The following is a 25,583-nucleotide window of genomic DNA, read 5'->3' as shown; positions in this document are numbered from 1 at the left end:
TCAAAATTTTACTGCTAGACTTTGATTTTTTTCTTCTTTTTTTTGTTCCCTGTCTGGATAATAGTTGGTGTCTTTATAACCACATGTATATCTCCATGAATCCTAAATTTAGAATAAATTAATCAGTCAAGCAAAAATAAATCCTACACTTTACACTTTGCATCTGTGGTGCGTGTGCCTAGATTTCTTGCTGGATGTTTTATTTGCGGGGAATTCATCGCTTATCGTGGCCTGGTTACCATTTGCATACTTTTTACACCGGAGTTTCTTTTTGTATCAGCTCAATCTGACTGTGTTTTGGCTTCTCAGTCAGAGGAAGTGGTGAATGGGTTTCCTGCCCCTCCTCCAGAAACACACACACACACACGGTGAGATGTGTGTGTGCGCAGAGAGAGAGAGCGAGTGAGAGAGCGACGGGGAAACCAGAGAGCCGAGCGAAAGAAGGTTAGCCAGCCAGCGGCGAGTGAAGAAAATGGCGATCACGCAGGATGAATGCCTCCCCTCGTAGATGCTGCAAACGCGTTGAATTTCTTTAGCCTTACAGTCGGCTTTCCTTTCCACTCTGTTGCACTTTATACTTCAATGAGGTATGGATGTTTTTGTGCTGTTTTCGTGCTCAGACGACCGTTTGTTTGTGTCGAGCTAGCGTAGGTAGTGAGGAGAGCGACGGCGGCTGGTGGAGATAAGTTGAGCAAACGCTGTTGTTTAGTTAGCAATGATTAAGCTGGGGTAGCTTTTCTAACTCCTGGCGTTTGGGACTCGATTTTGCTGAATTTGTAAAAACGTCGACGGAAAAAAATAAATGCTGATGTTTGCCTGTAGATGGCTAAAACATTTCGTAGAGTCTTTCAGGAAAAAAATTGCCTTTGTAGGCGGCTTAACCTTGTGCTAACGCTAACTACTAGTAGCACTTATTAACCCTAGTTTGCCAGCTGTGCGTAAGCATTTGGTTCTGTGGTATTGCTTCTGAACTATTTCTGTTTGTTACAAAAGCTTTTCCATAATTGCTGCATGTGAAATACGACCGTGTAAGTTAACTAGCCGCTTCGTAGCGTTAGCTTTAGCACCTGAGCTAATCTGACGACGCAGGTTACTCGTCGGTAACCGGGACGGGTTGTTTTACATTTTAGGAACTTGCATATTCTGTACAGGTTTCTCCGTGACCTAAATTAACCGAAACGGGATGGTTAGAAATAATTTTGATTTGACATTGTGGGGGGGAATGGTAAACCTGCAAAGTTGTGCTACAATCGGAACCTTTAACCCCCTCTGTCGGTGGACAGACAAAAGCAGCTGGTTAGCTAATCCAGTGTAGACCTGAGCTCTGCTGGTTTTGCAGTCGTATTCCCCTTGCTTTACAACTGCGACGACGAGACTGCAAACAGCACAGTAGCATTTTATGATTTAACTGAATCGACTGTGATCTGATGCCCTGCCGGGGATGTTGTTTTGAGTTGCACTGGAAAAATACCAGGCTCGAGAGAAGCCATGTTGGTTAAGCTGCAAGTCGGGCAACAGCTGAGATAATGGCCGATCAGGACCCGAGGTGCAACTTTGACCTACAGGCGCGCGCACACCCACACACAATTTGTGTGTTTGTCTTTTTTCACACGTTCTCCAGTGGGGCCACAGCTTCGCGGAGGGAGGGGGGCTGGCCATGCATCGCCTTGTTATGCAGCTCGACCTGCATTTCCACATCAGCTAGTTGAAATGCTTTTCATATGATTAGTGCCAAATAGTCGTTTGAAGTTTGTGGCTTTAATTGAATAATGCTTGCATTTTCAGGGATGACGCAGACCTGTTGTGGTAGCGTCCTAATGTTGTCTTTACAAGCTGTTGCTTTACTGATAATAAACAAATTGTAACACACACAGCACACAAATCCAGGTTAGATTTTATCAGTCGCTGGGGGTTTTATTTTATGGCTATGACGTGCAAGTGATTAGGCTTTTCTTATCTCTCCTCTCTCTTTCATAGATTCGGAATTGGAAGCTGTTGCCACCAAAGAAACTGAAGCATCTTAACAGGTCAGTGTGGCACCTTTAGACACACATTTCATATTCAATTGCAGTAAAGTATATTATAATAGCCCTGCAATAAATACTACATGAGCAAGATCTTTGGATTTTGAAAGCATGGAAAATAAACGGGTGTTCTTTGAATGTGTTTTCTCAGTTTATGGTGCTGTTGAATGGTTTTATGTTGTGTGTAATACCGTTTATACCCTATATAAACACATTAATGGGTGTCTCGAAACAGGGCCTGAAAATGAGGACAGTTCAAAAGCTTAACAGGAGAATTTTTGATCCTGTTCAGGTCTGCCATTTATTTGCCCATTAAACATGTGAAGTGCTCAAGGTTAACTCATGAAAGAAGCTGAAGTAGAAATGCCCATTTATGGTTGTTGTGTTGGTCGCATTTGCACACAAACTGCGACATTGCCACAGCTTCGTACCTTTTACACCAATGTAGATGGGGTGACTACCTGCAGCAGTATTTTGCTGAACTGTAGGTGTCACCACTCAGGCGAAATCTTCACACCAGCACTGGTATAGCAGGCGAAGTGGTGAAATTTGAAAGCAAGAAATTCTTATTTATTTATTTTCCCCCTGAAAACCTCATCTTACCAAAATCTGTAAATCAGCAGTAAAATAACTGTGAAAACAGACACAGTGTAAACTTATGCCGTCTCCCCGACAACAATGAGAGACAACATTTGAGTGGTCTTCTCTGTTATGTTAGTTAAAGTCCACTGTCTGGGTGCATGTGCAGTTGCTGTATTGTCATGTATACTTCAAGAACAACTCTATGTGGTCTGTTTAAAAATAAAATAAATAAATAATAGTAATAAAAATCTTCAGGCATACTCACAGACCCTCATAGTTGCCGTCTGATGACAAAATTGACATCAGTCAGTGTGAACTTGCAAATGGGAACCATAATCAGTGCCTTACTATCCAAAACCTCTTTTTAGGGAACATGAGACATGACATGTTCCCTAAAGGTCGAATGTAGTTTTATAGCCAACTCATCAATATACAGTGGGACGAAATATCGTCCTCCTGGATCAAAGGTGCAAAACTGAAGCAGTTGTGCTAGGCCCAAGCACCAGATTACAAATGCTACAGCCATAGCTAATGTATCCTATTAGTCTACCTTTACCATTAGATGTACACACAAAATGCCAAAAAAATCCCTCAAAAACATAACCTCAAACTAGATTTGGTGGCAGCTTTAAATGCTACTTTCATGAAGGTTGTACCCTGTATAACGATATATATCGGATGACGATATAAAAACGTCTATCGTTTCATTTTACGCTATCGTTTGTTTCGTGGTGTCGCAAAATAAACTGTTTACGGCAATATTTTTTTTCATGGTTTTGATGGTCGCTGTAGTGACTATATTCATTTCTTAAAGTTCTCTCTTTCTCTTATATTTAATATAACCACACTACGGACGGACAAGCGCCTGTTTTTATGGGTTGTCGTTAGCAACAACAACGGTAAAACCATCGCATGTCCGCTTGTTTATTTTCCACATAAACCTTTCACAATAAAGCTCAAGATCCTGTTGAGACTTTTCAAAATAAACGGAATCGCATGGAAAAAGTATTATTGACGAATGAGAAGCAAAAAAAAAAAGAGCCGTCAGGTGCTTAAAAATAAACCTTAGACTCAAACGTTAGAACAGGCTTTTCCCCGCAGCACGCTGTGTAATAAATACTCACAAAGAAAATGGCGATCGTTACAACTTATGTCTAAAAATGCGTAGTGTCATGCATCTGTTAAAACACTCGACTCCAGGTACACGGCGCCCAGCTGGAAACACTTCACCTACCTGAGATTCACAGAATTTACAGAAAATATAAAATTACTTGTGATTTATATCGTTATCGGACGATAGATGTTTTTTATCGGGAAATGAGATTTTGGTCATATCGCACAGCCCTAGCTAGGTGCGTGATTTTTATGTGCCTGTTGAAATGAGACTGAAACATCTGGATTCCAAGATTTATTTATTTATTTATTTATTTATTTAGGACAGTGCATGTTAATGAACATAAATGTAAAAAAAAAAAAATTACATGAATGTAAACATGCCAGATTATAGCCAAAGGCTAATTTCCATCTGTTGTCCTTAAACATAAAAAAATAGACATAATTCATAAAAATTCATCATTCATTCATAATAAAAACTCCATCACCAAACTTACACATACACACCATTCTGTTCCCAAATAAAACATTAAAACTATACAACTCATACATGATCACACACTTGATTTGTCCATAACCAGTTTTTAACCTTTGCCTTAAACAAATTGAATGTCGAGCATTCTCTAATGGGTTGAGGAAGACTACTCCACAGATGGCCTCCCTTAACAGAGAGGACGTTCTGCCCAAATGCTGTCCGTCTGTGGGGTATAAACAAGTCTCCTCGGATTGTAGCTCGACTGGTCCTGCCTGAGCTTTCTTTATGCCTAATGAACTGCTTTAGTGGTGGTGGAGCAAGGGAGTGTAAGACTTTATATATTAAACTCACTCTTTTAAGTTTCACTAAGTTATTGAAGTTCAGTAATTTATAATTTTTTAACACTTGACAGTGGTGGTGGGAAGTCGGTTTTTTGTCAAGTAGTTTTAAACTTCTTTTATAAATGTTTTCAATAGTTTTAAGTGTTGTTGGATAAGCAAGTGACCAGGACGTCAAACAATAGTCCATATGAGAGATGATCATTGAGTAAAAATAAGTTTTTGCAACATTCATATTAAAATTATTACGTATATGATTAAAATTTCGATTATTAAATTTAAGTACCTGGGACACTTTATTCTTCAAGAGTCACATAAATAATGTTGGGTCTAGAATGACCCCAAGATATTTAAGTTCTGGAGCTAATTCAAGCTCTACTCCATCCAGGAATATGTTTGACTGCTTCAAGTTTAAGGGGCGTTTTGGGAAAAATACATACAGACAGTTTTTGAGGTGTTCAACATTAGGCATGAGTCCTCCAGCCAGCTATGCATTAATGCTAAAGCAGCTGTAAGATCTTTTGCCACCTGCTGGACACTAGATTAGGAGGTGTGGCCTCTTAAGTGTACTTATTGCGGGAATTGGGCTGTTTTCACGGTTGCAGTGCATCCGTGCATCCCTGCATGTTTCTTGACACTAAATAAAGGACCTGTATATCTAAACAGACATTGTCTGTTCAGACTGCTGGCCCGAAGTCTTGTATAATGTCAACAGAATCACAGCAAGTGAGTGTAAATGCCTCTCTGTTCACTGACCATCACACAAGTGCTTTTAGCTTTTTCATTATTTTTTTTCCTTTTTAGAAAGCAGCGTTTCAGTGTACAAATGCAAGAGTGACGGTTAGTCGGCTTTCTAGGCACTTCTCTTTGGATGACACAGGTCCTACCTCTGTGTGGTGGGATATTAGCGGGTTGTGCATGGGTGGGTGGGTCAGGGGGACACTGGATTGGCAGCTCCTGCTTATGCAAGCACATGCAGTTCCGTTTGAATTGAATTGGTGGGTCTGGGTTGGTCTAGGCCACATTGTGCTGAGTAAGCTTTGCTGTTTTAAAATCACTAAACGAGAAGCCAGAGTCCCGATGTTTTGTGTGTGGAGAGGTGTTTGTGCAGCTCATTGTGCTGGTCTACATGCAGACACACAATAGAGCTGTGGACCACAACTGGTTTATCAATGCGTCCCAGTGGCCGTGCTTCATGTTTTCTGTTTTTTTTAGGTTGAAGTCTTGATTGGGTGCATCTTGTTTTACATTTACACTGTAAATTCTCCACCCTCCACAATGGTCTCATAGCTTTGTTAGGTGGATTGTTTGGAGATGGTTGCTAAAGCTCGTTGATGATGTTTCACATTTTCCCAGCAGTGAAGCATATTTTCCAGCTGTGTATGTGGGAGTGACTCCTACTGAAGGCATGGAAGTGGAAATAATTCCTCCACTTAAATATAAACTCATTTGAATGAATCTACATGGACCGAAGATCCTGTTAAGCGTCTTTAAAATGGTGTCAACTTTTAACTTGACAACTGAGGTTTGTCAAGGCAGTTTTGCTTCAATGTCCTGAACGATAGCATCAAGTTTACAGCTGGTGTTGGATTTTTCTTTCTAGAAAGGAAAGGAGGAGTATGAACAGTTGATAGTTTTGAGGCTCCGGTGGGGATTACATCCCTCAAGGAAGGACTGAATAAAGACTGTGAAGCACTTTCACTTTAGAGCCCCTTAGTTATGTATGAGCATAACTTGACTGAGAGAGTTTGTATACATGGACATCCCATACAAGTCTGGGATATTTATAAGTCCACCTCACTGCATTTATCCTTTTTTGTATTTGTAATCTTAACACAATGTGTAATTGGTTGTGAGCAGTGTTATTTCCTTTGGATCTGCTGTCTCGCTTCTCTTTATTTTTGACTGTCTGGGTCCCTTATCCAAATTATTCTATAAATATGTTTCACTGTTGTCTAAAAGAGTTTCACAAGCGGTTTAAGAAGTGTTAAAGCGGGAGCGCTCAAAATGAGTCACTGCTGAAATGGCCAAGTTTAGACTGTCATGTTTGGAATTTAATATGGCAGAGCTATGAAGTCCCATGAGGTTGCGACATTGCTACATTGTTGCTGTAGTGGTGGAAGCTCAGGTAGTTGACCATTGGACCTCTGAGCAATAAAGCCACACCTGTAAATGGTCATGAGCGAAAGGACCGAAACGGAGCATTTCATGAATTTGACGCGTGCAGGCTCAGACAGGGTGGCAAAGCCAGTTTTACATAAACAAGCTGTTGAGCTGCATCAGTGAAGTTTGAGTCACACTAGTATAACTTGCATTGTAGGTTATTAGAAACGAGACAGTGTTTTTATAAAACCGCAGGTCTCGTTTTATTTTTAGACTCACTTTGAGCTTTTAAAACTTCCTAACCAAATTCCTTAACTTAATATGTTAGTTAGAAATGATCAGTTTTACTGATTTCACCTATTTCCAAAAAAGGCAATAATTCAGTTTTTCTCATTTTAAACTTAAATACTTGCCTGATTACAATGAAAAACAACCCTTAAATTGAAACTCGCCCTCCCGTTACCAGCAGCTTGATTTAATATCATATTCCTCTCAAGTTACCGTGACCTGAAATGAACCCGGCCTCATTTTGACTGCATGAAACTACAGATTTAAATCAGCTCGGCTGGAAGTGCCACACCGTCCCCCCTCACAAAGCCTCTGCAGTTGGTCTGTTTGTGATGGAGACTTGCTCATTTTCATTCCCTAATTGAGTGATGGTTTTCCTGCAGGGAGCCTCCAGTGTCGAGCCTCTGTGAGAACATACTAATGCAAATTGATGCAAATGATGTCCATGTAAATTAGCCACGCGACCACCTTCTGGCTTTTGTTCTTAAGGGACAGAGAAGTGGGTGTGGGTGTGTGCTCGTATTCATCTCTGTTGTTTTAAGGCTACACATGCACTCAATACTGTCTACTCCAGCTTCACTGCATGACGACTACCATATATTAGGATGCAGTAGTCTAAAGCTAAAATCCAATTTTTGATCTCTTCCTCCTCAAAAACCCAGATATAGTTTGATTATTTTTAGTGTTACAGCTTTATTTGATAGCAGGCGTGAAGGAGTTCACTGTGAGGGCAAGTGGGTGGCAGCAAAATTTGTGCTTTACTGTGAAGCTCACAGGAGTAAAAGTGGCTTTCATCCTTTGAAAACAACTCAATGTAGCACTTCCTCTTATGGTTAACAGAGAAATTCATGAAATGGAGGTTGAATAAGGACATGTAGTAAAAAAAACAAAACACTTCCACTGTCTTGTGTACATTTCCGTAGTTAAATAAAACGTGTATCTGTTTTAGTTACTGAATTACAGCTATTGCACTTTGGTACATATTTTCATCTGACTGCTACTTTTTAATCTCTTGGCTTCCTCCCTTTGTTTTTCTCAATATGGAAAAAATGAAGTGTGTGCTTATTAATGGAATGAGCTCTCCAGCTTATCTTATCCACTTGAAGGGAAAAAAAACCAAAAAAAGACCATATTTAGAGGTCAGATATTTTGGGAGAGCAGTCCTGCTTCAGCAGTCGGCTGACGTGTACGTTACAATAAAAATTACAGCTTTTTCTGTCTGAAATTGTTTGTGGCACAGAATGAAAATAGCTCTAAAGTGTATCTTGTGGACAAAACAAAGTAAATGTTGATCTTTTCAGACTCAAAAGAATCCTGACATTGTGGTTTTATTATAGCGTATGAAGTCCTTCAAGTCAGAACGAGTCGGACTGGCTTATTCACAGCCTTCCAGTAATTTCTTTATTAAACAAAGTTTAATAAATTCTTCAAACACCTAAAATCATTCCAGTTGTAGTTTGCATATGCTTAACTTTATAAAGATGGAGCAATGACAAAAACAACACGTGACTTTCTGACTAACACGGGAGGATGGTTCTCCTGTAACTGTCCTGATTTATTACAGTTTTACATTAACAGACTCATTAATAAAGGAAACTGAAAGCACGTGGTCAGTGTGCTGAAGTAAGGAAGAGGTGCAATTTATGACACATTAGGGTATTTTCTCAGCAGTTGTTGTGGAAGACTGATCTAACTGAAGAATGCTGCAGTTTTGTTAAAGTCAGAAATAAGATGTTTGTTTTTCTTTTTTTGTTAAATCCTCACTTGGCTCGTGTGTTTCTAGACTATTGGTCAAATAAAATGAACAACATTTAGGAAATGTTTCTGTGGTAATGTGTCAGTCTTTGAATGCAGTCTGTGTTGTCTTTGCTATGTTAATAAAACATCTTGTTCAAACTTTTTGCCTTTTTCTTTCCCTCTTCTTCTGACTGCCTGTTCTTTATCTCCTTCTGATTCGGTGACTTGTCGCGCCTCCTCCCTCTGTCAGCTGTAGCCGTCGGGGGGGATGGGCAATTGTTGGCCCATTCATAAACAGATGCTGTCTGTAGGGTCTATGTGTGCTCTCCAGGAGGGCCCCCACCATGCCCCGCCGCTGCTGCTGTTGTTATTGAACCTAGAGCCATCTGCTGAAGCACTTGATGGTTAGAAATAAGTGAAGGAAGGAGGGGGGGGGGAAGTGTGGGAGCAGAGAGGAAGGGGTTGTGGGTGAAGATGGGAGCAAACACAAAACCCCCCTCAAAATCCATAAGTCAGTTAACTTGATTAGAAAAGGTTAGAGTAGACAATTGATTTCATTTAAATGTGCTGAAAAGAAAAGTTCAGGAGAAGTCTCACATTTAGGATTTGAAGTTGTCATGTACAAGAGCAATACATGCCGTTCAGACTAGTGTAATTCCACACCAGCCTCTAAAACACTCAACACTGTGTGCATGTCATGAAGATGTTATACAGATCAGATTCTGCTCCCAGCAGTAGCAGTGTTTGCCACAGAATCGGTCTCAGTAGTAGCGCGGCTGGGTGCATGTGCGCCCACACTTTCATACATTAAATAACACCATATAGCCTATACGTGGCAAGAGTAAATAAAGGAGAAGGAACCAGTCACATCTCCAATGAGTGTGTCGTCGTATGGAAAAGCTCCAGCGCCAACGTGTTGGACCGCATCTGGGGAAGGTAGACAGTTTGGTTTGCAGTCTCAGAAAGCTACAGCAGAGCAGTACCAGTTTCTGCTGCAGCTTCTGGTTAGAGCGGCCCAGGCTCCCAGTAGGACGCTACAGTCAGCAACTGCAGTGTAAGACCATGGCATTGGAATACGTCCAACCATGGGACACAAGACTGGAAGGTGGTGGTGGCTGGTTAGCAGTCACTGAACTATCATATCTATCGATCTATCTATCTATCGGCTTGGCTTCACTGTAAATGTGACATACTTTAACTGAAAATCTACCATTTTAAATGTTTGTTTGTTTTTTAGTAAACCTGGTGATTTAATGCTTTTTAAATTATTTTACAGATTTCACTTTTTTTTTTTAAAATTTGCGATTAAATCGGAAACGAGGTGCCAAACTATATTGTATATCAATGCATCTGTCTTGTTTGTGTGTGCCCGTCTGTGTAAAGCGGAGGTAAGTGCTGTGCGCTAATCTCATTATTGGATTAGACTGAAGCCTGTAGCTTTCTCCTGCGGCCTAAATGGCACACCCACCAGGGCCAGTGCTGCTTAACTTAACACTCTCTGAGCAGGAAACCAGGATGACTACAAAACTACAACACAAACTATACTAATTAAAAGATGTCCCAACATCAGGGTTTCTATTTTTGATGATTCTTTTGAAGTGATATAAAACTAAGGATGACAGTTTTGTTATTTGTACATTTGGGAACCCGGGATTATAGGTTTTTGTGTAATAAAATAACCCTTTTTTGTGTTAAATAAATCATTGACAGAGAAACAATGTCTTTTGTTGTCCACAGGGAACACACCCACAGAGGGAAGAACAGTGGATGGAAGAGAGAGAGAGACGGAGAGTGTGAAAAGGAAGGAGGATAAGGTACAGGACTGGACAAAAGGTGAGGCGTGGTGTCAGGAATTCTTTCCTTTTTTAAAAAAAATTGATTTCAAAATAAAAATAACCAAAACCAGCTTATAATTTATTTACATTCATTTGTATAAAGGATATCTGTAAAATTACGAGACACTTCCACTGAAAGTATTGCAGTTTCCCACTGCCGGGCCAATTTGTGTTGATTTGATATTGCAGAAGTACGTTCTCTGTTAGGAGCCCATGTGTGATTTATCAGTGCCTGCTTCTTCTGAAAGCTCGCATAGAGCCATTTCTCTGTATTGAGCAATGTGCCATTAAAAAGAAGCAAGCTCTCTGTGCTCAATAGGCAAATTTTTCCTAAGCACCCAATGCAATTATGCGTAGTATGATTGATATTGCATATCAACAGAATTCTACTTCAGGTAGTAGAAAAGGTTCACCATAAACTTAATAGTTTCACAACCCCGAGTGCTGCAGTTCTGTGTGGTTGTGGTTGTCTCCTGTCAGGAGATAATAGAAATAAGCAAATATCAGCTTAGACAAGATCTAACCCACTTGTTGTTCATTTCTAAAATTGTTTCAAAGTTAATAATTAAATTTCAGCCTTATTTCCCCTACATTTCCCTGCCTGCTTTGGGTTCTAAAGGTTTTTCTGTCCTTGCTGTGTAGTGCTTTACTCCAGTGACAGTGCTGGTGTACTTTGACTTGTGACGTCGGTGTGTTTTCCATTTGAATTGCTTTTAGTTTCCACTGACTCCTGTTAGCACGGTTCTACTACTGTTACAAGTAAAACTACTGTCATGGCTACTGTAGGCAGGAAGTTTGATAGTGTCAGTCTCTGACCTTGACTATGTCTTTCAGTGCGTCTCTCTCTATTAGTTTTCACTCCCCTCTGCCATCCTGGATATGTAGTTCCCTCTGTTTCTTGGTATAGTAGATGCAGTATTAAATAATCTAGTTCAGAATTTAAGCTCTGTAATGACATGCTCTGTAAAAGTGCCGCCACTTGTTGTTCCTAAATAAAGGCCATGCATTGATGACACAGAGAGGGGGGACATTGCCTTGCTGTAACTGGAGTCTGTAGGAGGACTGGCCCTGACTCGCCAAGTTAATCACCAAATATCAGGGGTGTAACTTCGCTGAAATGACAATATAAATGACAAGGTCTTGTGTTATAGTTCTGTGTATGTGTGTTGTGAAGCTAAATATAGATTGTACTATTTTGTAATGGTTAGGGGAAAATAGCTTGGGTAGTGTCTTTATGTAATGTTATGCTAATTAGCCATGTGCTCATGTTGCTTGGGCTAATTGTGTGTAACCCTGTGTTTAGTGGTTTGACTGCGTACCTTAAGCACTTTCCAGTTCTCATGGCAGGCTTTTTACTGCATATATAGATTTTCTTTTTTTTTTTTTTTAAGTATGCCACCCACAACAGTGGTTTTTGGTTCCCCCCCCCCAAAAAAAAAAAATCACCAGTACTGTAACTAAATGTTTTTAACCAGATTTACTGAGGCTTAAATACATTTTGGTTTATAATGCAGCCAAAAATATATAGGCTAACAGGTTTTTTTAATTTTTTTTTTTATTAACTAAATATGAACTAGTCGTGTTTGCATGTCTGGTGGCTCCCAAAGGCCCGTTTTAACTCTGGAAAAACCCTGTGTAATAATCGACATGAAAATGTAACCAGATGCTAGTGCAGTATTGTAATTGGTATGATTAAGCCCATGATTGCTCTTTGGTATATCACAATGGCTGCTGTTGCACCAGATGGACAAAGATCCTACAGTTTCAGAACACTGCAGGAGTTTAGTTTTGAGACACAACTTGGCACAAGATGACAAAGCAAATCATGCCGAGCTTCCAGAAGACTGAAGAAAGTCTCCTCGCTGCCGAGGTTCAAACACAAGCTTGAAAGGGAAAATCAAACACTGTTGACTAATTTTATGCTGTTTGTAGTGTAGATAAAACCTGGGTGTGGGTGGATATGTTAGAGTAAAATCAATTGGATGACTAAATTATGGACAAAATGACTGAGTCATATGCAAAACCTGAAGCTGTTGCTTTTAGTTGGCTGTTGGTCTGACCTTGATGAGAGTGGGTGCCCCTCCAAACTCCTCCCAAAGTTGAAGTACTAGTGGTGGATTGTGACGACTGTCCTTATCTGCTTCTGCACACACTCCTGCTGCACATGGCAATCTCACACACATGTTGTTTTGAAAAAGAGATGGACGAACACGACTCAGTCACATCTGCACTTATTTGCTCAGTCCTTCTCATGCTCACCTCACATCTGTCATGCTTACCTTACGCCAAATGGGAGAATTGAAGCAGGAAAGATGCAGATCGCTCGCTTGCATTTGCTGGGTCTCTAGGCTATTTATTAACAAAGGGCTGTTGGGAGTTGAGAGACAAGGGCATGTGCTCCCAGCACTGGCGTCATCTTGCTTGGACAAGCCCAGAGGAATTGGGAGTGTTTTGAAGAATGTTGCCACGACAACAGGGTCTTCCCTAACAGAAGAGTTTTGAGCTCCAGGAAATTTGGGAGGATTTCACCTGAAAATAATCCTTGAACACAGATTTCAAATGGAAAATAATTTTCCAGGCTGTAATAATGCACTTTGTAGTGTTTATGTTACATCTGCTGTTAAACAAGAAGATGAATGAAATTATCGTTCTGTAATCAAATCTCAGCTCGTTGTATCTGATAATGCAGAGCATGCCTGGGACACTGAACACCACTCAAAGCTCAGGAGTAATGATCTCTATCGACCCTTTTCAGCCATACTAATTCTAAAGAGTGAAAGAGACTTGTGCTCATATCTTAACCTCTCGTGACCTGAGCACTTGTTTGGTTTGCATTTTCATCTCTATTGCATATTTGTGATTGGTTGGACCGCAAATATATAAACTACTATATCTTTAAGTAGGTAGTCTTTGTTTTGGTATGTAGTTGTTGGACACTTAAAAGTATGTCCTCGTATGGGGGGACAATTGCTTTATTTTAGAAGAAAACAATAAGGTCAGCATTGCTTAATAATGTATAAGATGCAGAAAATCCAGAATGTCATGTCCCCACACGAGGATGCACGGTCTCAAGGGGTTGTTGCTTCCAAAGAAAAATATCTGCTGGAGAGATGCATGCCCATCAGCGAGGTCACAGATGATGTCACAGCTCAGATAGCTGCTAGTCTGTCATGTTTGATAAAAGCAAATATCAAATGAGCTATAGGGCTGCCACAAACGATTATTTTGATAGACTAGTCACCGATTATTTTTGCGATTAGTCGACTAATCAGATCATCATCCATTGGACGTACAGCGTACAGCTTATTGCACCAGCAGCATCTGGTCTTATATAACTATCATTAGCTTACAGCTTGAAGTGTTTGTGCTAACTAAAAATAAAGACAAGATGGTAGTTTATAAATTTTTAATGAAATTTGCAGATTGTTTCGGTGAAGTTTAATAAACTCCTTGCTTTCTAAAATATAACAGGACACCGGAGTATATTCTCCAGCATCTCACACTTCTGATAATCAGCTGTCTGCTTGACAGTTTTAGCTGTGCAAAAACTATAACTTTAATCTCAGCCAAACCGATTTACTCAGGAACAAATAAAATACTAAAGAAAGCCAAACAATAACATTTTTAAGTTATCTAAGTGACTTATATATATGTTTAACCTGACTAGCGAAAGACAGCGGTGGGTTTGAAAACGATTTGCCGGGAGTCTGGTGTTCTCACGGCTCTAGTTAGCCTTGCCCCCGCCTAGCTAACGAGCTAGTGGGTAACAGACGTCTCCGAAAACGTCGGAGCGCTTTTGAAAATATGCGGTGTCTTGATAAACTGAGCAGATATTTGAGGTTTACACAGCTACATTCTCGCCTGAAAATATGTTAAACGTTTATTTTGTGACCCAGAAAGAATAATAAGAGTAAAGTTAAAACTACTAGCTGCCGCCATTGTTGACAACTGCGCTGGGCTGCGCTATGAATTCTGGGACACAGCTTCTTCTTCTTCGGGGTTTAACGGCAGTTGGCATCCTTGTACATGCAGTGCTGCCATCTTCTGTTTCAGTCCGTTATTACACTCTTAAATCCTACTACTCATTCCTGCGTCCTTTGTGATCTTACAAAGCTTCAAACGATGCGTCGACTATTAAATTAGTCGTCGACGATTTTAATAGTCGACATAATCGTGACTAGTCGACTAATCGTGGCAGCCCTAATGAGCTAATGATATACACTGGCAGAATTGCTTAAGTAAAGCCTTTAGTGCATCTCAAGTTATTAACACTAGACAAAGCTATATAGTTGAATCCATCCTGCAATGTATATCTACCTGTGTGTATCTCTCCCGCCACCCTCTTAGTGCAACTATTAATATCTTTTATTTCTGAGGGCCTGTTGTGCTTTACTGGGATACAGATGATGTTTAAAAAATGTGTCCGCTTTTGGCAGCAAAGCACCATGCTTCAAATAGATTTACAGTTGCATAGCAACAGCAGGACACATGAAGAGGGCCTTTAGTTAAAAGAAATGTTGAGCTGACAGTCGCTCAAGAGTCAAATTAAACGCAGAGCAGTCATCTAAAAAAACTATGCGTTCAGGCTAATAAACGTCTCTAACATGTCAGAAAATGCAGAACTTTGGCGGTGACTTAACGTTTAGGTCTTCCAGAATTTCACAACCAGTTAAACGTTTTACATGTTACAGGAAAACTTTTTTTATTAGTTTTAGATTTATACTATCCCATCTGCAGTTTAACAATTTGGGATTAAACAGAAGACTTTCGAATAGCATCAGATTCATTACCATGTGTTGCTTTATTTTTTTATTTTTTTATTTTTTTAAAGGGAAAAAAAAGAACAAAAGCAGGCTTTTAAATATTCAGATGTCCCTTGGCTTTAATCCCCTTCTCCTTCATGTTTTAAATGTATTTGCATTAATTGGTAAATTTTGCTGATCTTCTCCATTCAAGGCCTCATTGTCTCTTTCACATTGTTTAATTTGACTCTGTCTGTGAAGCAGCAAATGTGTTCACTGTGCTCGATTCATGTGCCGCTGAATTGAGGAAGTTACTTATACATGTTAGAAGCTGCAGCTGCATTCCTGGCCCATCAGCCTCAGTGACAGGTCTCTGCCTCTCAAATTTCACTTCTCTTATCTTTTGTTTTCTCCTCCTTACCGTTGAGGGGAAAAAAAGGTTTTCATTGTATTATTCAGTTCCTTCTAATCCTGTATCTTGTCCCTAAACTCTCCTCCCCTCTTAACTTTCTGTCTGTAAGGTGATAGCAGCACTTAAGTTGATGCCAACTCCAGGGGCCCCTACAAAAGCCTTACTCAAATGGAAGCAAATAGGAACAAACTGTACTTGATGTTCTGAGCAGCAGCAGTAACAAAGCTTATACACCTTGGTGATGCTGACGTTTTGTTTTTTCCAGTAAAAATAAAACTGGGTACATTGGGAAAAGGCCATTTTAATAAGTGAAAACTGCAAGTTTAGAAAATTACTTGGCATTAAAGGGTTTGGATTTAGAGGCATGCATATATTCATCTACAGATCTTTTAGAGAAAAGAAAGTATTACACAATAGTAAAGGCGCCTCACCAGTTTCTCCCAGTAATTATTTGTAACTGGAACCAACTAAGTTTAAACCCAGTCATGATGGTGGTTTTTTTATTTTTATTAACATAACACAGACTCAAATGTTGGAATGGTACCAAGATGCCTACTAATGTTACATCTGTTAAATTTGACAGTATAAACATCGGCTGTAGCCACCATGACCTCACCCATTATCTTATAAAGTTGTGTTTTGAAGACTGGAGATAAGTTTCTACTGTTACTATCCTTGTCTTTTGAAAATGGATATGACGAAGAGGAGGGAGGGGTGGGGGGGGTGGTTGGGGGGGGGGGGGGGGTGTTCTGACTGCTAAATTAGCAGGTCAGTGTGCGGATTCACAAACATACACCAGGTAATCCTCCTTCCTGTAAAAATACTATAGAACAGTTTTTATATAGGTAGAGTTATGCCTGAATTATGCTTTAGTAGGAAATCGACGCTGTGATATATGATGTATCTGGACACCCCTCTCAATCTTAAGCTGTAAATTTCCACACCAATCGGTCGTTGCGAACTGCGCTGACCTGAAGTACAGTTGCATTTCTCGGGAAGTCCTTATGATTTTATGTGGAGGGTTAAGATGGGCTTCCGGTTAAATTCCGGATTATGAAGTAATTTTCCGCTGAAGGATAATTCAGGCATTAGAAACCTTGTTTCTTCTATAAACTTCTATAGCGCTGGGAGTTATTTTGCAATCTCTGGCATCGCCCCCTGGTGACCTTAAAAAAGAATGAAAGGTTGAGCCGCTTTTCACATGTGGAAGCTTCGGGCGTCTTTTATACATTCATCTGGTTACATTATGTTATCTTGAGAATTTATACAACATTAGTCATTGCAGCTATTCGCCTCAACAATGTAGCTGATTTCAAAACTGTGTGAGCTGTCTCAAAGAAAATGGCGAGGTGCATTTCAGAAAAACACAAAGTGCTTTCATACCTTACACAGATAAGTAGGTAGGCTTTGTCAGAGTATATCTAAGCGTGTGTGGACACCAAAAGCTGGGCACATGTTGGCACACATGAACAACACTGTGGATAATCTGATGAAAAGTTGAGTAATTTATATATAAATATATTTATAAATGGATATATAGATAAAATATTGTTCTAGTAGCTCAGTTAGTGATGTTCAATGTCATTAATTTGGATTTCACTGCCTTATAAGGATATAAGCGGTTTTCCCTGCATACCTGCTTTGAAGCAGATGCTTCGGAGTTGACAGAGGTCTTTCCATGTAGGAAGGTTGAGCCAAGACTCTGGGAAGTAAACAGCTCAGTTTGCTGGAAGGATCTTGCACTTTGAGTGCCGTGGCTGCCGGAGGGAGCAGGTCTATTCCACAGTAAAGGCTCTGTATTTCTGCTCTGTCTTGTTTTGTTTAACTTTGTTCTCTCTTTTGGATAGCGCTCTCGCTTTAAAATATTTTTGTGTCACTTTCCTGGGAAAGGAGAAGGGAAAGAGTTTTAGTAATCATGATATCATTGTTGTATGTGTTTTTGATTGGTTCCAGAGGGTGCTTAAGCAGCTTCTGGCAGGGTGTATGTCTAGATGCTGGCTGTGTGCCCAGTTTAAACTAGTGAGCTGAGAGTTAATAAAGGTGGGATTAAGCCTCTAAGTGTTTCTGGTCAGCGTGTTGTCTCAGAACACTGGTTGCTGGTCTGGTTGAATCTTTTTCCTGGTGTGAATTGCTGTAGGATGCATCTTATTTGAAGTTATTCTCGCCACAAAAAGCACCCCAGCTGCCAGTGAATACTTAAATTGTAAAAACGTATTTCCATTGCTTCAATTTTGCCAGCGCATTTGCTCGTGTGCACACATGGGTTTGTTTGTTCTTTTATCATGTTGGCTTGTGAACAGACTGGTTGCTATTTGAACTGGAGATTTATAAATAGACCTGTATACTGCTTGCAGCAGGCAGAAAGCTGACGCACTCTATCCTGCACCAAGAAAAAGGTCAGGAGACTCGCACAAACACTTTACTTATTCCTGTCAAATGCACTGGGCCTTTTTCAATGAAGGTTGCCTATGTCACTCTCCCCTTTGTTGATTTGTGGCTTTATTTGTATCCCCATATCTCAATGTATAGTGTTGCATTTGTCCCTTTACTCGTCCTTTTGCTTTGCTCGAGGTAAGAGGTTTTCCTTGCCTTGGTGTCCTAGTGCAGAGCTGCTTTAAGCTTGTTGTATAACCCTAATCTAGTCTTCCCTGTAGATGTTCACCCTACCCCGCCCTTCACCAAGAGAAGGTGTGTGTGTGTGTGTGTGTGTGTGTGTGTGTGTGTGTGTGTGTGTGTGTGTGTGTGTGTGTCTGCTTATTGCTAGTGGATTTCTGACTAACCTGGCTGACTCCACCTGCTCCATAGTCTCTCGACAGGAGAAAGGATAATGCCATCTTCATATGTTAGTGACACAGAATCCAAACAAAGTAGTCTTCATTCAATCCCTTAAGTAAATACAGTGGCTCAGGGAAAGTGGTAGCCACCATGTTTCCTTTACAGCTGTGCTTGACCAAAACGATACCTCTTGAGGCTTTGACTGTAGGAGCAGTGGATTTCTGGTAGTTATCATGTGCCTTAAGCATGTTGTGGTTTAGTGGTTGGTAGGCATGGGAATCGAGAACAGGTTCTTGTAGAAAACCGGTTCCCAGAAAATAGCGATGCAGTCTAGAGATACGGACACTTATTTTTATTGCACAACAGGACAAGATAAATGATGGAGTGGAAAACTGCATCCCGGACAGAAACGACCGCATTATGCTGCTAACACAAGTTTAGTTCTTTGTAAGCATCTGCCAAGCATGCTAACACCAAGCTAGCCAAAAACCCAGAGAAAGGTCTTAGAGATGTGTCTTCAAGGATTTTTGTTGGTGTATGTGGGGGGTTGGAGCCTCAGGTTTATATTGTTAAATGGTGAATATGAGATGATGTGTTTCAGTAATTTTACAGAGTAACGTGAAAGTAATGTAACGAGTAGTGTAACTAATTGCTTTTGTCTGGGAGTAAATAAATAAAAAAAACTTTTTACTTTCAAGAAAAGTGTTCTGTGTAATATGTGTAAAAATTACTTTTGAGTAATGACTCCATCACTGATCACAAAAAGAAGTAGCTCAACAAACATGCACAAACATTTGACCCACAACATGCAAATAACGTGCATGAATTTCTTTATTGCTGCTTTGCAATGGTGGTTACTCTCAAAAAAGAGCCAATGAGAATCCAATGGCAATCAAAAATAGATATCGATATAAAATCTGAATGACTAATTTATCATATCAATATATTGATAATCGGTTCCCATCCCTACCAGTTGCTGACAGAGTCTTTTTGAAATGATTTAAAATGGATATATCCTGTAGCATTCACACATTTTTCTCTCTCCTCTTCTCTCTTTCTGTTCCTGCAGTGCCAGAGCATACCAAGTCAAGACAGAGTCCTTATTCTACTCAACCTCCCCCCTTTTCCCCTCCCCACACATAGCATACACGCACACGTACAGTCCTCAGCGATGCCAAGGGGGGCTGATCAGCCTGCTGCCCGCTCTGACAAGCCCTGCCTCTTCACCTCAGACCCTTGAGGCTGTGCTCTCTGAGCTCTGACGTTTGACCTCCCCTGTTTCGACCTGGGATCCAGAGGTCACCTGTTCTCCAGTCAGCCCGGGGACGCCCTCCTGCCCAGCCAGGTGTCACAGCCACCAGCGGCACTTATAGGTAACCTGTGAAGAGAAGGAAAAGGGAACAGATGTCACTTGCTTAACACACAAGAACATTGTCTTTTAAATAAAGCAAGAAAACGATTATGCTGTTATATTTAAATGGCACTGAACATTAACATGTAGGTATGTTCTCGCTCATAGCTCCTGATGTCTTAGCTCTTGTTCTGCCAAAGTGAGGATTTGTGAAATTTGCATGAGGCTATACTTGATTCACAGTGGCAGCTGTCCTCATCTGCATCCAAAATGATGGTTCATTTCTAAAAAATGGTTATAATCCAACAAAAATGTATGTTATAAGATTATTTGTTGCTACTTAGAGGTCGGCAGTCATTCTGTTACCAGCGCTAAAAGGAAAAGATCCTGAGTATTATTTTATAAAAAAAAATTGCTTATCTTTGTTAAGATGCCGAATGGGGAGTTTTAATTGGGTTTTTAATTCCTTTGAGCTGGATAACCACCTTTACCTGCTAACTTAGATTCAGAAAACAGCATCTCACCACTAAACCCTCTGCACTTGTCTTACTTTAAGCTCTTACTTTCACGCTCTCGTTTTCTTTTGTCTTTGCTTGTCTCTTTTCTTTTTTTCCTTTTTTTGCCATGACTGTTTCTAACATTTTCTCTGCTCTGTTTTCTGCCCCTCAGCCTTTTTGACAGTCTTTCCTCTGTTTCCAGGCATGGCTCCCATTCGGGATTCCGTCAGCCACTCCCCTAATCAAACAGGTGACTACACATGGTCTTCTTTGATACTCTGTCTTCTGCAATTCAGTCCTCCTTCAAGTACCTTCTTTAGTCTCTGAGCAATCATCAGATGAGTTAGACTCAGTCTGACTTGACCTTGGCTGATAATTTTATTTCTGACATACGAGAGACAGAGAGAGATGAATGAGAGAGAAAGTGGGTGTCAAAGGGTGGAAAAGAAGACTTGGCAAGCAAATGCGATAAGCAGCGAGAGCTGGCAACCATTTTATGTGTGAGAGACTTTTAAGTTGGGACCAAGTGGGCAGCCGTTTGGTTAAAGAGACTCGCACGTTACCAGGTTAGGTTCAGGCATCTGGTGAAGAAACATGGCTAGAAAAGGGCAGCTGCTGTTTTAAATGAAGAATGTTGTAAGCTCTGATTCAGATTGTAAAACGGTGCCTTGTTGAGCCGATGCCGTAGCCTGGTACGTAGCCGTAGCCTGTGGTAGCCTGGTTGTGGCTGTCTAAATAAAATTTTCCTTTGATACTTCTTTGCACAGTAAAGTTACTTTCTGTTGCTTTTCCACTCACATCTGAGACTCAATGGGTGTTTGTACAGAAACCTGTATCGCATTGTTCTATGCAGTCTAATTTTAGAAACATGCCAGGTCTAATTTTATTTTTTTATTATATTTTGGGTGAGAAAAGGGTTTAAAAGTCTGAATAATTTAAGTTGCCACCACTTCATTTCCTTTGCCAACTGCTCCCCTCTTTCTTCCTCCGTATTTCCTTTTTTCACACTTTGTTGCCGTCTCCCCTATTCCCTCCATCACTTCTCTCCTGCTGATGCTCATCCTCCACCTCACTGAATCCAAGTTTTATTGCTTTGGCACGCTTTTGGGTCCTGCTGTGGTTACAAAATGGTGGCAGCTGTGTCCAAGCTCAGCCCTGGCAGTGAGCACATCCAGAACAGTAGGGCAGCTGAAGCTTGGAGGGAAATTAAAATAAATAAAATATATATATATATATATAGGCAACTTTGAGGGATTTAATTATCCTCAGTTTTTTAAATTTGGTAAATGTTACTAATGTTGTGTTTTTAACTTTATTTTTTCCGTGTTCAAACAATATCTTCTGTTTCCAATCTCTCACCAGGTCTGGATCATCCTGGCTTGGATTCGCAGTATGAGCCTCCCCCCTGGTCGTCTGGCTCTCCCTGCAGCAGTGACGGCAACAGCAACTGGGGCAAAGCCCTAGTAGACGGAAGCACCGACACCCCCAATAACCCTTCTTCAACCAGCTCTTCCGTCTGGCCTCCCTCATCTTTTTCTTGCTCATCCTCTTCTTCCTCTTCTGGCTGTGGATCAGGATCAGACCCCGAGTCGGCATCAGAATGCATGGACGCAGACTCTAGTTCCTCAATCGGCTCAGAGAGGAATCTTGCTGCTACAACAGTGATGATGATGTCAGCAAATGCTTCTTCGTCATCTGCAACTTCTTCCCCCACCTCTTCTTTGGGGAATGCTGCCATGATGGTCAGCGTTTCAATGAACGGAGATGGCAATGGCAACAGTCATCAGGTGGTTGGCGCAGGTATGGAAACCATCAGCAGTGCAAATAATGGAAATAACATGTCTGAGCCCTCACAGTACTCCATGGCTGGGTCCAACAGTATTGGCAGCAATAACATGAGCAACCACAACAACAAGCTTGTCAATAACGGTGGTGTATGGGGCACCCCTTCAGGCAGCAATGTGATCCCCACTGGCGGAAGCACCCCCTGCATCAATGGAGGGTTAAACCCAAACACTTTAAACCCAAATGCCAACCATGGTGCCTGGCCACAAAATTCAATCCCAAATCCAGCATCCCAGGGCCAACGGCCTCCACAGGCTCAGGGGATAGGTTCCAAACTAGGTATGGCTCCCCAGCAGGCCCCCTTGCTGGGCTGGGGCGGCATGGCAGCTCCAGACAACAGCAGTATGATGCAAGACACCGAGGTGAATAATGGTACATTAAGCAGCAACAGTGGAAATGGTGGCCTAAAGCCTACCAACCTTAACACTGAATCCAATGGACCAAATAACACTATCACAATGAATACTACTACTACTACTACTAATGCCACAATGACCTCTAGTCCACCAAACTCTACCGCCTCACCCCAACTCAGCGGGGATTGTTCTTGGGGTTCCATTGGAGGAGGGACCGGGGGTCCGCTGGCCAATGGAAACCCCTCGTCAGCACCCCAGCACCCCCAAGGAGAACTGGGGGGCAGTGGGGCATTCGGTACGCCTTGGGGCGCAGCTACCTACCCTGTAGACAAGGGCCCCCCAAATGCAGACACTGTGAACCCCCAAATCCCCTCTACTGCTGCTTATAAGAGTAATAATAACCACAATAACACTGGGGCCCCACGCTGGGACCAGGGGCCCTCCAACACCCCAAACCAGCCTCAGAGCAACTTGTCCTGTGGCATTGGCTCAAATCAAATCCTTGGCTCTACAGGCCAAACAGCAGGAAATGGAAACCAAACGACGATGGGGCCCCCAGCAGCAATACCTCGCCCCTGGGGGAGCAGTGCGTCCTTGTCCTCATCGTCGTCTTCCACAACGCCTAGTAACAACCCTTCAGATGCTGGAAGTCACAAAGGAAGCTCTTCTAACAATGGCTGGAAAAGCCTGGAGGATGACGCCATGGGAATGGGAGGAGCAGTGGGAGGCAGTGGAAGCCATGGCTTGGGGAGTGTCACAGGAGGCTGGGGTCGCTCTGGGGGAAGCGAGGGAAGCGGTGAGAGCTCCGGAGGCCGTTCTAGCTCAGACAGAGAGAGCATCCAGACAAAGGGGGGAAGGAGCAGAAAAAGTCCCAATCCTGCATCAGTACTATCACTTCTGGTCCGGGCTGAAGTGGACCCGAGGGTCCTGTCCAACACTGGATGGGGACAGACGCCCATACGGCAGAACACTGCCTGGGATGTCAATTCTCCAAATAACAATCAGAACCAGGGCACCAGGGGAGATGAAAGAAAGCTTAGCAGTGGAAGCTCCGGCTGGGGCAAAACGACACCGGCAGCTCCCTCCCAGACATCTGGAGGTAATTTGCATGAATTTTTAAAATAAAAATAAATAAATAAATAAATCTTATTAAGAATAAAATTAGATAATACAAGGACAGAAAGTGATGCATCTTTCCTGTATTTGCAGGCTGGGGTGGTGGGCCAGGCAGCTCAGGCATAGATACAGGAAGTTCTGGCAGGGGAGAGCAGAAACCAACTTCTGGCTGGGACAGCAAAAGCCCACTGAATGGAGGAGCTGGGCATAGCAGCTGGGATGATGGAGCCAGCTGCAAGGGTAATAACAGCAGCAGCAACACCTGGAGCAACAACATTAACAAAGATGACAGGTAATTGATCAAATTAAATAAATATACAAGAAAGAGAGCGAGGGAGCTTCAAAGCTTGGCATATTTTTAAAGGCTTCAGGTAAACCCATGTTTTTGTTTTAGATCCAGTACCTGGAGTAATACCTCCAAACCACAGCAGGGCTGGGGTTCCAGCAGTGCAAATGTAAGTGACACCTGGGGTGCCAGTGGAGAAACCACCAGACCAAGCTCCAACAGCCACTGGGGAGAGCCCCAAAAAGGCGCAGGCTCAGTAGGTTGGGATAGCGACAGTGACCGGTCTGGTTCTGGATGTTGGAGCGAGCCGAGCCGTACCAACACCAGCAGCAGTAACACCTGGGTGGGGAGCGGTGGATCAAATACTCCAGACGTGAGCACTCCAAATCCAGGCTCCACCTGGGGAGAGCCAGTCCTCAAACCCAAACCTCAGAGTACCACTCAGGGCTGGGCTGAGCCATCGAAGAACAACACTGGAGCCCAGAACTGGGGTGAGCCCAATCCTAAGCCCTCTAACGAGTGGGGAAAAGGTCCTGAATCCAACATGTCCAGAGGCAGTCAAGGTCAAAACAAGCCCACAGGTAGTTATCGCATCTAATGCTAACTTTGGAAGAGACTTGACGCTGTTTAGAAAAGACTTTTCAGTGGGAGGACCAGAAGTTGATTACTCACTCATTTATTCGTATCACAGGCTGGCTGGGAGGCCCCATGCCCACAGTAGGTCAGAAGGAGGAAGTGTCGACTGGGTGGGAAGAGCCTTCTCCAGAGTCCATCCGCCGAAAAATGGAGATCGATGATGGAACTGCAGCTTGGGGAGACCCAGGTAGACACTCACTTTACAGCAAGTTTGCCCAACCCGCTGGGTTCAAGGCTATAATTGATGACTAATTACTTTTGATTTTTAGATTTATATTTCACCTTTTAAAAGTGTTTAACTTCTCTTGTTTGTGATCAGTCTTTTCATCAAACCTCACATCTAACTGTAGTTTTTCTGTTTTTGACACTATCCTAACCTGGACCTAAAAGCTCAAGTAAAAACACAAAATCCAAGTAAGAAAGTTGTTTGTTTGTTTTTTACTGTAATAACCATAAGCATGTTTATCTGTTTTTATGACTTGAAATTCAAATATAAACAGTAAATTTCAACAACTTGTGTACAAATTTTGCAAATAACAAAATTCAATGCAACTATTTGCATTAAATTGCAGGCAGTGTCTCAGGCATTTGTTGTTGTGTACAACTATTTACAAAACAACCAGGTGTCAAAAAAACATGCCACACAAGTTATTTGTGCCACTCCAAAAGAAACATTTCCCATCCAGTTCCAGGGTGTGTCTTATCTTCAATCTGCCTTTGGTGGCTTTTTGGCAAGCATCTGTGACATTTAGTAGTCGCCTCATTGTTTTGACGCACAACAAAATCAAACAAGTAGACTACACACCAAGCACAGAACATGCACACTAACTGTACACTCCAAACACTCAAAATGTCACAAATCTCACATTTCAACACTCGAAATCGATATGGCTCTTTTGCTCCCACACCTTTCTCTTCTTCCTAAACAACCAAATGCCATGTTGTTGCCATGGGAATTATTTGCCGCAAGTCTGGTTTTACTTGGTCTGTCAGCACAATTTAAACTGATTTATAGTTTCAAGTCTGCACTTTTGACACAAGTTGAAACGGAGACTTTAGCTTTGTTTCCACT

At 41.6% G+C, this 25,583-nt stretch overlaps 1 protein-coding gene across 8 annotated transcripts in view; it reads left to right on the top strand.

The window, feature by feature from the left end:
• The first annotated feature begins 391 nt into the window (after nucleotides 1-391).
• The window catches only part of LOC147332265 (trinucleotide repeat-containing gene 6A protein-like), a 39,793-nt gene continuing 14,601 nt past the window's right edge, over nucleotides 392-25,583 (top strand). For 2 of the 8 annotated variants that reach the window (XM_086288729.1, XM_086288726.1), the window contains exons 1-10: nucleotides 392-587; nucleotides 1,978-2,027; nucleotides 10,398-10,493; nucleotides 19,494-19,797; nucleotides 20,475-20,522; nucleotides 21,635-23,572; nucleotides 23,683-23,881; nucleotides 23,984-24,456; nucleotides 24,567-24,698; nucleotides 24,902-24,925. In XM_086288729.1, the coding sequence (XP_086144855.1) occupies nucleotides 20,477-20,522; nucleotides 21,635-23,572; nucleotides 23,683-23,881; nucleotides 23,984-24,456; nucleotides 24,567-24,698; nucleotides 24,902-24,925 (2,812 nt within the window). In that variant the 5' untranslated portion in view covers nucleotides 392-587; nucleotides 1,978-2,027; nucleotides 10,398-10,493; nucleotides 19,494-19,797; nucleotides 20,475-20,476. The remainder of the gene's footprint in view (nucleotides 588-1,977; nucleotides 2,028-10,397; nucleotides 10,494-19,493; nucleotides 19,798-20,474; nucleotides 20,523-21,634; nucleotides 23,573-23,682; nucleotides 23,882-23,983; nucleotides 24,457-24,566; nucleotides 24,699-24,901; nucleotides 24,926-25,583) is intronic. The other 6 variants (XM_086288732.1, XM_086288733.1, XM_086288728.1 and 3 more) reach the window with 5 other exon arrangements.

Source organism: Aulonocara sp. 'chitande type north' Nkhata Bay, linkage group LG4 (genome assembly GCF_057382095.1).
Source record: "Aulonocara sp. 'chitande type north' Nkhata Bay isolate Kocher_YH1m ecotype deep benthic linkage group LG4, A_spYH_male_GT1.1, whole genome shotgun sequence".
NCBI lineage: Eukaryota > Metazoa > Chordata > Actinopteri > Cichliformes > Cichlidae > Aulonocara > Aulonocara sp. 'chitande type north' Nkhata Bay.
The sequence above is the reverse complement of the archived record's forward strand: the minus strand, read 5'-3'. Positions and strand labels throughout refer to the sequence as shown.